This window comes from Pterocles gutturalis, unplaced genomic scaffold (genome assembly GCF_000699245.1).
Source record: "Pterocles gutturalis isolate BGI_N339 unplaced genomic scaffold, ASM69924v1 Scaffold12554, whole genome shotgun sequence".
Taxonomy (NCBI): Eukaryota; Metazoa; Chordata; class Aves; order Pterocliformes; family Pteroclidae; genus Pterocles; species Pterocles gutturalis.
The window spans coordinates 1-12,529 of NW_010130762.1; the positions used below are offsets into that span (position 1 = coordinate 1).

At 46.7% G+C, this 12,529-nt stretch overlaps 2 protein-coding genes across 2 annotated transcripts; one reads left to right on the plus strand and one right to left on the minus strand.

The window, feature by feature from the left end:
• The first annotated feature begins 3,017 nt into the window (after positions 1-3,017).
• Positions 3,018-7,474, plus strand: PSMC3 (proteasome (prosome, macropain) 26S subunit, ATPase, 3). The gene is made up of 10 exons (XM_010080338.1): positions 3,018-3,142; positions 3,896-4,000; positions 4,095-4,157; positions 4,595-4,732; positions 4,872-5,015; positions 5,225-5,373; positions 5,881-5,977; positions 6,124-6,269; positions 6,457-6,538; positions 6,649-7,474. The coding sequence occupies exons 1-10, from the start codon at positions 3,020-3,022 to the stop codon at positions 6,757-6,759; spliced, it is 1,158 nt and encodes a 385-aa protein (XP_010078640.1). The 5' UTR covers positions 3,018-3,019; the 3' UTR covers positions 6,760-7,474.
• A 973-nt stretch (positions 7,475-8,447) lies between these two features.
• On the minus strand, positions 8,448-12,304 carry LOC104460625 (transmembrane protein 178B-like; the record flags this gene model as incomplete). Its single annotated transcript, XM_010080339.1, has 3 exons — positions 8,448-9,013; positions 10,632-10,769; positions 12,038-12,304. Coding segments are annotated over 3 exons (650 nt in total), but the record flags the coding sequence as incomplete, so codon positions are not given.
• Between the last annotated feature and the right edge of the window lie 225 nt (positions 12,305-12,529).

A 12,529-nucleotide genomic window follows, 5' to 3' on the forward strand; every position in this document is an offset into this window, starting at 1 on the left:
GGGGCCGCCCCTCGGGAGCCCGGCGCGGTCCTGGGGGCTGAGGCGAGGGCAATAAAAAATAAGGGGTGGTTAACTTGGTCGAGATTTAGTAGACTGAGGAGCAGTAAGGCGCAAATGTAAAGTGTAAAGGCCAAGTAAAAGAGGGGAAGCTGAGGGGACGGTTGTTGTGCAGAGCCTTGGTCGCTTGGGTGCTTTGGATGGAGGTAGACGAGGCCTCCCAGAGACACCGGGGGAAGGGGGAGCCAGTTCCATGGCCTGGGTGAGGTGGGATCAGCGGGTAATGCAGGTTGGAAGGGACTTGAGGAGATCTCCAGTCCCACCTTCTGCTCAAAGCAGGGTCAGCTGTAAGCCAGGCTGATTAGGGCTTTGTCTGGTTGTATCTTGAAAGTCTCTGAGGGCAGAGATGGCACCACTTCTCTGGGCGTTCTGTGACACTGCTTGAGCGGCTTTCTGAGGATAAAGACTTGCTTTACATACAGTTTGAACCTTTCTTGTTTCAGTCTTGTCTCAGCAGTCCACTGTGCACTGCTGTGAAGTGCCTGGTTCTGTCTTCTTGATACCTTCCCCAGTAGTTCTCCAGCTGAACGAGCCCACTTCCCTCAGATAGTTCTTACAGGGCCTGTGCTCCAGCCCCACAGCCGTCTTGGTGGCCCTGTGCTGAACTCAGTCCAGTTTATCAATGTCTTTGTTAGATATTGATATAAAACTAGACAGAGTGCTCTAGATAGGATCTAACAAGTGTTGAGTAGAGGGGTAGAGGGGGAGGGTCACTTTTCTCCATCTACTGGCTACACACCTGTTACTACACCCTGGGATGCTGTTTGCCACCCTTGCTCTCAGGGCATGTTGCTGACTGGTGTTCAGTATTGTCCAGGGAAGCTCTTGGTTCCCTTTCAGCAGAGCTGCTCCCCAGACAGTGCTTCACCACCCTCATCATAAAAAATTTCTTCCTTATATTTAGCCTGAATCTACCCTCTTTTAGTTTAAAACCATTATCCCTTGTCTGTCACACCAGGCCCTACTAAAACGTCTGTCTTTCTTACAAGCCTCCTTTAATATCTTGAAAGGCTGCAATAAGGTCTCCCTGGAGCCTTCTCTTCTCCAGGCTGAACAACCCCAACTCTCTCAGCCTGTCCTCACAGGGGAGGTGTTCCATCCCTCTGATCATTTTTGTGGCCATCATCTGGACCCATTCCAACAGGTCCATGTCCTTCCTGTGCTGAGGACTCCAGAGCTGAACGCAAGTGCTGCAGGGGGGGGTCTCAGCAGAGTAGAGGGGAGAATCACCTCCTTCGACCTGCTGGTCACGCTTCTTTTGATGCAGCCCAGGACACGGTTGGCTTTCTGGGCTACGAGTGCACATTGCCAGCTTGTGTCCAGCTTTTCATCCACCGGCACCCCTAAGTCCTTGTCAGGACCACTCTCAATCCCTTCATCCCCCAGCCTGTATTCATACTAGGGGTTGCTCCAACCCAGGTGCAGGACCTTGCATTTAGCCTTGTTGGACCTTATGAGGTTCACATGGGCCCACTTCTTGAGCTTGTCCAGGTGGCTCTGGATGGCATTCCTTCCCCCAGGTGTGTCAACTGCACCACTCAGCTTGGTGTCATCTGCAAACTTGCTGAGGGTGCACTTGATCTCACCGTGTCGTGGATGAAGATATTAAACAATACTGGTCCCCGTACGGACCCCTGAGGGACACCACTCATCACTGATCTTCATCCGGACATTGAGCTGTTGACCACAGTAGTAGTAAAAGCCTCAGGAAAGTTAAAATTATATAAAGACATAGGAATTTGAGCTTTCTGTCATGCTACTAATATATGTTTGGTTTCTTTCTTTTTTCCTATAGAAAGGTTTTATATTTTACCAAAGCCTAGGCAAAGATTAATTCAAACCATAAATTATGGTCATAAATTGAAAAAATGAGAGGTTCCCCAGGGGTATGAGGATGACCTTGTCACTGTGATGGCAGTCAGGAAGTGGAACGGGTTGTTCCAGAAAAATAGTGTACTCTCCATCCATGGAAGTTTTTGAGATTCAGTTGGGCAAAGCCCTGAGCAACCTCATGAGAGCCATGGCTGACCCTGCTTTGAGCAGGAGGTTGAACTAGAGAACCCCTGAGGTCCCTCTCAAGCTGAGCTGTCCTGTGAGCCCACGTTCCACTGTTTTGCAAAGGACCTGGCTATCTTTGTGAGGAACAAGAACTGGATATTACTCCAGTGTTGAATGTTTTAAGGAGAACAAAAAGTATTTTTCCCCTACGGAGGCAGCTGCTATGTGTGTTTCTCATATGTAGGTCCTGATGTGTGTGGTCTTGTAGAACAGGACAGCTTTATAAAAATGGTGATTCTGTTTCTCTTTGTTCCGCTGGAAGCAGAGGTGGTAAATCTCTTTGCAAAGGTGTTGCTAGTCCCACTGCTCTCAGTAGATGCAAGCCTCAGTTCTGCCATTCCCTGTTCATACTTTTAGTTTACTTTGATTCTGTACTGTGATACTTTTGGTTTAAGGTCTTTCTGGCTCTTTGCTCCTCTGCTAGTGCACGCCATCAGTGTTCAGCACACAGTTCTTTAAACCCAGCAAAACATAACTTTAAAATGGGTGCGTGTATATGGATGCATATAGATACTCCATGTGCACGTATATTTAGTTACCTGTGTATCTGTATATATCACAAAGGAAAGCCCCACGGTTGCCTTATCTAGGTCATATCCTTATCTAGGTCATTATATAGCGCCAAAAGCTGATGCACTGATCAGGCTGAGGTTATTCGGTGATGCTGGGAAGAAGTTGTTACTTAGGGATTTTGATTAGTTGGAGACCAGAATGGGATGGACTAGCTCATTTTGGCTAATTTGCTGTCTTTTCCTCTTTTTATATTTCCCTTTATACCCTCTGTTTCCTCAGACTTATCGTTTTTTATAACTGTTTTACTTTTGGAATAATGTATGAATTTTATCTTGCTTTAGACTTCTGATGCTATTCCTGTCTTTTTCTTGCTGCATCCTGATTCCAGATCATGAAGAGCGAAGTACTGAGAGTGACCCACGAGCTTCAGGCCATGAAAGACAAGATCAAAGAGAACAGTGAGAAGATCAAAGTGAACAAAACCCTGCCGTACCTTGTCTCTAACGTTATTGAGGTGAGAGCGGTGGTCTCTTCGGCAGCAATGGGAGAAGCACAAGCAACATATATCAGGAGAGGGAAGGGGCAAGTGATCTCATCAGTAATTTGAGACATGGCATATTCTCAAACTACTGATGCTGCTGGAGCCAGGACTTTCAATTTTTTCTGTTGGTTTTGTTTGTAACCTGGAAGTACACATCACTTGCCTATGTCTCATCTGGGTTGTTCCTTAGGTGTTGGCTACTGTTCACCTGTATGTAACATAGCCATCAGAGGGTGACTCAGCCTCGCTTAGCATAGACTTGAGTGTGTGAGATTTGGTACCTACGTTCTGAAACTTGCGAGAGGGTGAATGAAAAGCAGTGGCTCTGTTACTGCATCACGTACTTCTTGTAATTCAGTAATTTTGCTGGTCTAAAAAATGCTGATAGTTTTCTATTTTTAAAAAAGGGGGTTGGTTTGTATTAGTGTTTTAGAACTTCAGGAACTTAAGGCTTAATGTGAGCTCCTGTCATGGGAGGAGAAATCAGTGCCATTACCTGCTACTTCTGGGCTTTATAGTGTCTTTGTATGTGCTGTTGTGTGCTGCTTCATGAGGGAAGGAAGAAATGAATTTTTATAGGAGGGCTTTAATGCTTTCAGGTTTCTACTGCTGGTGGATGGTAGAAAGTTTCATTTCTCTTGCTGCATGTAATTTAGAAGAGTTAATCCTGGGGCCATCCTGCTAGCTGGGTTACATTATCACAAAATCTCTCGCTCTGGTTTGCAGCTGCTGGATGTTGACCCCAATGACCAGGAGGAGGATGGAGCAAACATTGACCTGGATTCCCAGAGAAAGGGCAAGTGTGCTGTGATCAAGACCTCTACGCGCCAGGTAAGACCCAGGTGCCCAGCCAGGTGAGAGGAGTGCTGAAAAGGACCCTTTTTTAGTATGGCTGGTTTTGCTTATTTTGATTCCTTTCCTACAGACATATTTCCTGCCTGTTATTGGCTTGGTTGATGCTGAGAAGTTGAAGCCTGGAGACCTGGTGGTGAGTCATGCTGTTGTGACTGTTAGATACGATGTTGGCCAGAAAACTGCATGTGTCTTGCCATTTAGAAAGGAGACAAAACTGTCCAGATTTCTCCAAAACCATTCCTGTAATTATGGGTTCAGTCATATTTGCAGTATACAAAAATAGTTGGGGGGGTCTTTATACATACAATTAGGTTCTAAAAACTCAGATATCACCTAGTAAGCTTTCTAAAACCAATCTTTTGTACTGTAAGTAAATTGGGCCCCTTCTTTTTAACATGTGCTAGGTCAGTTGTGGCGCTGGCCACCATGCCAGCCTGTGGTAATTTGAGAAGTGCCATTGTCAAAGCTGGTTATTCTTGTGTCCTTGAGGTCCCGTGAATCATCTTTGATTGTGTGTCTACTAATTGCCTTCTGAAGGGCCTGTTAAAAGCAAAGAACTTGTGTTTACAGGGAGTGAACAAAGACTCTTACTTGATCCTGGAGACTCTACCTACTGAATATGATTCACGGGTGAAGGCCATGGAGGTGGATGAGAGACCCACGGAGCAGTACAGTGACATCGGGGGGCTGGATAAGCAAATCCAAGAGGTGAGACTTTATGTTTAGTTTCTGGTGTGACTGAGGACAACAGTCTTTGAACTTCAGCTCAGAACTTCAGCTCATATTAAGCAGCCTGGATCAGTGGGGGAGAATGGGTTTGTGTATTAATATTTTTCTTTTGCTGTAGCTCGTGGAGGCCATTGTCCTGCCAATGAATCATAAGGAGAAATTTGAAAACTTGGGTATACAGCCGCCCAAAGGAGTCCTTATGTACGGGCCTCCAGGAACCGGGAAGACGCTTTTAGCTCGAGCATGTGCTGCCCAGACCAAGGTAAAAAGAACCTTTGAAAGCATGTGCTGCTGTAGAATAATACCTGAAAAAGAACATCTCCAAGGGGGGAGGGGTCATACATCAACCTGTTGTTACAGAGGCTGGAATTTCCTTGTCTGCTTGCTTGCTTGCTTGCCTGTTTTAATTAAGAGCTTCTTGTAGTACTCAGAACCGACCCTACTGAGAGATGATTCTCTTTCACTTCCCAGGCTACGTTCCTGAAGCTTGCGGGTCCACAACTTGTGCAGATGTTCATTGGTGATGGAGCAAAGCTGGTACGTGATGCTTTCGCTCTAGCCAAGGAGAAGGCTCCTTCCATCATCTTCATTGATGAACTAGATGCCATTGGCACTAAAAGGTGAGGTGTAGACCATATTGTAAAGCTCTTGGGAGCTGCCTAGCAACCCCCTTTGCCTGTGTGTGTGAGGGAAGCCTAGCTTAAAGCATGGCCTATTCATAAACAGAGTGTAAAATCAATCACAGATAGATCGCAGTTGCCACAGTCCTTGGACTCGTGAGTGAAGTACGTGAGACTCAGGATCCATCTGATGGTCCTCTGCTGTACAAAACTGTTTTCTGATATGTGCCTCAGGCACACAGAGATGCTTACCCTAATTTACTACTTGGGCCTGGACAACATGAGCTCTGTTCAGCTCTAGGGACATAATAAGACTTAGAAGCTGCTGACAGTTACTCTAGTTGGAATCTTCATCAGAGCAGGACTTCCTGTAGCTTCAAGGAGGAATTTGGAAGACCTTAGCTAAGCAGTGTGAACTGCAGTCATTCTGTCTCTGTATGTGATTAAAAACATAGGGGCAGGGTGGTCAGATTCACGCTGACAGTTGTCCCCTTGTTTCCTTCTCAGGTTTGATAGTGAGAAGGCTGGCGATCGGGAAGTGCAGAGGACCATGCTGGAGCTGCTCAATCAACTTGATGGTTTCCAGCCCAACACACAAGTCAAGGTTGGGATCTAGCAGAGTGCTGCAGAGGTCCGGGGCACTCTGGCAGGGGATGGAAACTAATGTCCAGGGCAGATGTTTGGTGGATTCTTGGGGAGGAGAGGCCTGGCCTCCAGGTGCCTCGGACTGATGACCCTACTTCTACCTAGGTGATTGCTGCAACTAACCGGGTTGATATCTTGGACCCAGCTTTGCTCCGCTCTGGACGATTAGATCGTAAGATTGAGTTCCCAATGCCTAATGAGGAGGCCAGAGCCAGAATTATGCAGATCCATTCACGCAAAATGAATGTCAGGTATGGAAGAGGCATGGCCTTCTGGGGCTATGTTTGTCACTCCTGATGGTACCTCAGGGCTGTGGAGTGGCAGGCACTCTCTTTTGTTGAGAGCTCACTGTTGGGTTTTAAGGAAGCTTCATACCTTGCTTTTTCTATTTGGTACATTTTCTCAGATTTTATATTTTTTTTTTACCCCTCATATCAGCCCTGATGTGAACTATGAGGAACTGGCTCGCTGCACAGATGATTTCAATGGAGCCCAGTGCAAGGCGGTGTGCGTCGAAGCGGTAAGTATTCCGCAGCCCACGCTTATAAGAGGGAGATGTGAAAGTTAGCATGGAGTATTTACTTTGAGCTGATGTCACATGCCCACTCTAAGCATTGTCTCGTTGGGCAGGGGATGATTGCCCTCCGCCGTGGAGCTACAGAGCTCACCCACGAGGACTACATGGAAGGAATCTTGGAGGTTCAAGCAAAGAAAAAAGCCAATCTGCAGTACTATGCCTGATCTCTGCCCCGCCAAGGTTGTGGCCTTGGCAGAGGACAGGACTAGACTGGACTGTACCACTTACTTTCAGTCTGGAAAAAATAAAAGTGTTTTTTTCCCCCTCTAAAAACAAATCCATGATGTGTGGGGGCCGTCACTGTTGCTCAGTGGTTGTACATCTGCAAAAGGGAAGGTGAGAACCTCCTGTCCACAGTGCTCATCACGCTGCCTTTGGAGCCTCCTCCTGCTAGAGCTGGATTAAATTTTGCCCTGCTACTTCTGGATGAGGACCCGCAGGTTATACTGCAGTAAGTGTACTTTGAAATTTATGATCTGCAGCTCAGACAGCATCCCCTGGTTTACCTGTGCAGCCAGTTAACAGAGTGCACAGCTTTGTTACAGTCTTTGAAACTATGGAACTAACCCTCATTTTGCAGGGGAGAAGTGAAGACAATTCACATATGAATGATGTTTTAACTTTGTCATTTAAACTTAACTCTGGAAGCTTTAACACCATTGCTGATATATAGGTGAGCTCTCTCGTGAATCAGGCTGGTAATGAGTCAGAAAGAATTCAAGATTTCATCCACTGAGCAAGTCTTTCAGTACTTTTAATGCCAGTTCAGAATTACAATTCCATTTAAAAATTACACTTTTCATAAATACACTGACTTTAGCATTAAGTATCTTACATGCCACTGTATTGTATTTTAAATACAATGTAAACATCTCCAAATGCTGGCCATCTCATCTTTACCTGTGCAGTTTTTGGACACTTGGGAGGCGGGCGGGGAGATGTGAGGGAAGAAAGAATAGATGAATGAAAGAAAAAAAATGCACCCCAGAGTACTTTGGCTGATGTTCCTGAGTTAGCCCTAGTATGTGCACTGGTTCCAAGGTCCTTGCTGCTCATTTTGGAGAGGAGGCTTGTTCCAGTGGAGCACGTGTGTTCCTGACATGCTGTGCTCAGGGGGCATTCTCCATGAGAAAGGGGTGAGTGGTGAAGTGAGCAGAAGCCACGCGTTCCTGAGGAAAATACATTGCGGTTCCTTTGGACATTAAAATTAGAGGGGGCTATACATCTGCTGCTGGTTTAGCAGTACTGCTTATGTGAGCTCGGGGAGAATTACTCATCTCCTTTCACAGAACAGCAGTTGCACCCACAAGTTAGTTGTGGGGTAAACATTGATCCCAGCAGCTCAAACCATGAGATACTTTCAGAAATACACCCTGACCTCTAGTAGAGTAGTTACAAGCTGCATGGTGCCTATATCTCCCCATTAAAACAAGGGTCTGGTAGTTAGCCAAATTAGTAACCTCACCTGTGTAAGAAGCTGAGGAAAACTTTCCCCTCCTTTCCTAAAGCCAGTAAGAGTTTTTTTTAGCATCTTGCTGCTCAGTTAGAGCCAGCTCCTTTTGGAAACAGCTTTAGTAGTGAGTAAATAGCTGATCCTACAGCATGGAATAGCACAGATTTCTGATTTCAATTAATTAATACTAATAATGGGCTAATTCTTTGGCCTAAACCTCAGCTTAGATCAAGGTTCTTTTGGGAAATGATGGCCCGAGCCAAGACTAGACAAGCCTGTTGCAAAAGTGTTCAAGCCACTTGAAGCTCCTTGCCCTAATTTGGGTCTGAATTACACAGACCTGCAGCAATAGAGTTGGTGCGTAAACATCCCTTACAACTGGACAGCAACAGGACCATGGAGGTACAGTTCAAAAAAAAACGGCACAAAAAAAAAAAAAAAAAGACACAGCCTTGGACTTAATCCCTTGTAAACAGAAGAAAAACAAATCAAAAGAACTGTCCCCCTTAAACCATCAATGAGCAAATCGGCAATAATTCAAACCTGGAGTTACTTGCAATGTCTGTGTCCGTGACTGGAGGCTGGAGCAGCATCCCACGGGCTGGTATTTCCACAGCTGTGGCACTGCTCTCCACACACTGAAGTGCCACCTCTTCCTGGTGTTAACCCATCGCTCTGCCCAGGCTGCGCTTTCCACAGTCTGTCTCACGCCCTCTGAGGTCACACGGCCCCGTTTTCTTGTCTGGGTTTTTGTACGGATGCCCGCGAAGTGTTGAGTGAGGGGGCCAGTGTGCAGAGGAAGCCAGCCAGCAGGGTGAGGCCCAGGCCCCCCCAGGCACAGAACATGGACCAGCCATAGCCATGACTGATGTCCTCGGGCAGCCCGTAGACGTAGCGAGGATAGCGGGATAACTCAAAATTGATCCCAGCTACGCACGTGCAGAGTGAGATGATACAGCAGGTACCTGCAGGAGAAGAGCAAGGATGTTCTGTACTGCCCTCAGACTGGTTAATTATGCTCTGGTTTTTTTTTTTTTTTTTGGTCCTACCAGTCACTCTTTTTACAAAGCAAAGAAAAAAAAAAAAGGCAAAAATATATAGGACTACAGGATACCTCACTTCACAGATTAACCAATATTACCTTAGCTCCCTCTGTTGCTATTCCAAACTAAGTCACATATAAGTCATCATGCTTCAATTCTCCTGAGACTATTTCTTTCCCATGACTAATGTCATCAGGTTCTGGACAGTACTTGGGCAGTTATCATCTCCTGTGCAAGGTAAATAAAAGAAGCCCAGGGCTGTAAAGTGCAGCACTGCTTGGTTTCTGCTAGGAGTGTCCAGACGCTGGCCAGCTGTAGCTGGTTTGTCATCTCTTACCCATTTACTAAGTATCTGTGTGGAGGAGGAAAAAAAAAGAAGCCAAAAAACTTCTAACACAAGGCACTCAAGTATGTCTAATATACACTAGTACACTCGACTCAAGGTCAAGGTGATAATTTTATTCTCTCCAGCTCTGGCTCTGTGTCTAAATACTAATGACAGCTCTTACTTGTGACAGCACGCCTATCGTGGGAAGTGCAGCAGCACTCGAAGGGGACCCACTCTACCTGTTCCACTTATAATACTTTATTCTCTCACTGCCATGCGATACAGAAATGAAAATGTTCCCAAAGGAAACTGCAGTTAAGCAGCACGTAAGCTGATCAAGGACAGCATGAGCCTAACTTCCAGCCTTTCTAGCATCACACCAAGTCGGCAGGGTGGTTTTCTGTGCAGCTCCCCAAAAAACTTGAGAAGGCTGGCCTGTGGTAAAGGAAGATTCCCTTACACACACACACAAAAAACCCCAAGTGGCACTAAGCCAGTGTCACACCTACTTGTTTAATTCCATGCAGATGCTGTTAAATCACCAAGTTCCCTGCCTGCAGCCATTACAGATGCTGACACTGAGCCTCTAGGGCAGCGGGTCTGGCTTTTAATTTAAAAAAAAAAAAAAAAATCTAATTTTTTCATATTTGAAAGTTGCCTATTTACTGCCTGCAATTTAAGAGTGCCCATCCATGCAGCACCTCAGTAGCTCACACTTTTGGTGCATTTATTTGAAAGGGGCATAGTAGCACCAAAGATGAAACACTGCCCGTTTTTGAGCTGAGCAATCAAAAAGTCCAGAAAAACCTTTGGCCATGCAGAAAGTCTGCTGTAACCCCTCAGACAAGCACTGAGCTCACGTCCTTACCCCTGGGCCAACAATCTCCAGGCTTGGCTGGGTTTGGATTTCATTCTTACCCAAAGCTGTCAGCATCTTTTGAGTACCAGAAAGGTACTCTACATTGTCAGGTTTTTTGGGTTTTTTTGTTTTTTCCTTTCTTAAGATTCCCCAGGGAAAACTGAACTGAGCTATCTGCCAGGAGCCTCAGGCTGTACACCCTCAGAGCAGGCACGAGGACTGTGCTCTCCGTGCTGATGGTTTGCTGCACCAAAGAACTGCTTCGTGTGTTTGCTGTGGGCTGACTTAACTTTTACGAGCAGCTCCCCAGCCAGCAATACTGACCGTGGGGAGTAGAAGCAAAAGGCTCTCACCTCCCATTAGGAAGAGCAGCCCGGCCACGTACTGCATGAGCTCCTGCTGCTTGCAGCAGCCCAGCACACCGATGATCCACCCAAACAGGATGATGGACACTGCCATGCCAATGAAGCCAGCTGTCATCCTCCGCAGGTCTGAGGAAAGAGAGAAAAGCAAGAAAGCAGACATGACGATGGCGGCACCCAGACTTGACAGCCAGGGGACAGTCCAGACAGATTGAGACTGGCCAGTTTTAAAGTTTCTGCTTCACCCATGGGCTCCGTCTGTTGCAGCTTCTTTGAGGTCGATAGTTTGCCCTTTACACTGACACCAATGGAATGCAGCTAACTGGGCTCCCATTTTGTTGGGCATGGACAACCACAGAGCACTCCTGTCCTAACCAGGAGGAATACCAGCCAAATGCTTCACAGCAGCGGGCAGAGGGGGTGCAGTATGAATGATGAACGTTTATGATGTGCAAATGTTAGTCCTGCAGGGGGTTTGTTGTTGTTTGGTTGGGGGTTTTTTGTGGTGTGTTTCTTTGGGATGGAGTTTGTTGGGTGAATGTCTGCTGAAAACAGAAATGAAAGAAGCAAGAGGGGATGCTGAAGCGAAGTAAAGGAGTACACGTGGAAAGCAGATGGTGGGAACTGAAGAGAGGAATAGTGGGAGGACAGAAGCAGACAGCAGATCAATACAGTATGATGGGAACAACTCCTGTAACAAGCTCCACAAAAAAGGTTGGGCATCAGTGACACGAACAGCACTTTGTCATCCATCATACAAGTACTGTCCTTGTCTCCTCCTCGTTCAGTCTCTCGCTGGCTTTCCTCAGCACAGAGGCTCATGTGACAGGGGCTGGGCAGAATTACGTGAGGCAACAGAACCAGACAGCAAATACAGAGAGAAGCAGGAGCAAAAGAAACTGATTAAATTATTCTCAGTGACATGTAATTGTGGTCAGTAATTGTGGGGGAAGTACTTGGGCACAAGGCAGCACGTGGGCCAGGAGCTGGTAACGGCAGGTTGCAAAGACAAACTGAGATGTTGCCTAAAAGAGCTGGGTGCCAGGGAGCTGCACCAGGTCACTGGTGCCCACACAGAAAAAATGCAACAAGCTTGATGCACACTATACAGTGACACAGCATCTTTGCTGTAAGCCAGCTAGGAATTGTCCGTCCCCAGATCCAGCCGACGATTACACCTCACAACACACTCCACACATGCCTGTATTCCTGAATTCACTGCGTAAGCCCGTCCAAATGTCACGTCCCCTCCCAATGATGCTGTCATTGCCCCTCCTCACTAATGAATCCGTATTCCTGCTCGCAGCCCCGGGACCGCTGGCTGATCCAGAGCCCTCCCCGGCATTGCATTAAGGCACTCAGTAATCCAGTCCCACACGCTCCTCGGGGTGACTTACGGAGCGCGTGCCACTCATCCTGCCGGATGGTGTTGGTGATGTTGATGGGCAAGTTGCGAGGCAGAGAGCTGGAGGTGTAGTGGTACTTCACCGCTGTGCAGCGCTGAATAATGCCTGGAAGAGAGACATAGGTGTGAGACAGTGCAAAACCCCTGTGCCTTGAGTCGTCAAAACCAGCTCCAGAAGCTTCCCAGAGGAATGGGTACGATCTCTTTGGGATGGCTGAGGAGCCAAGACCATGGCTGAGCACCAACAGGACTGCTTTGTCTGTAAGAAGACAGAGCTGAATCGCTGAAAATGTTGAATAAGCACTGGGAAGTGAACTGCGTGGGAGAAAAGTTTGAATTCACTCTAGTTGTCATTGGTTCCTTGCTTTACTTTCAATGACCAACAGTACCCAAGTAGGCTTGTTTCAATTATAGCTTAAAGAACTGCAGACCCCAGATGCAAGTGTGAACCTACATGCACACTCTTCTTGAAAGGGATATATAT

Coding starts and splice junctions, on each gene's coding strand:
- PSMC3 (XM_010080338.1), top strand. CDS start 3,020: ATGAAGAGCGAAGTACTGAGAGTGACCCACGAGCTTCAGGCCATGAAA. Junction 4,158..4,594: donor TGAAGCCTGGAGACCTGGTG/GTGAGTCATGCT, acceptor TTGTGTTTACAG/GGAGTGAACAAAGACTCTTA. Junction 4,733..4,871: donor TGGATAAGCAAATCCAAGAG/GTGAGACTTTAT, acceptor CTTTTGCTGTAG/CTCGTGGAGGCCATTGTCCT.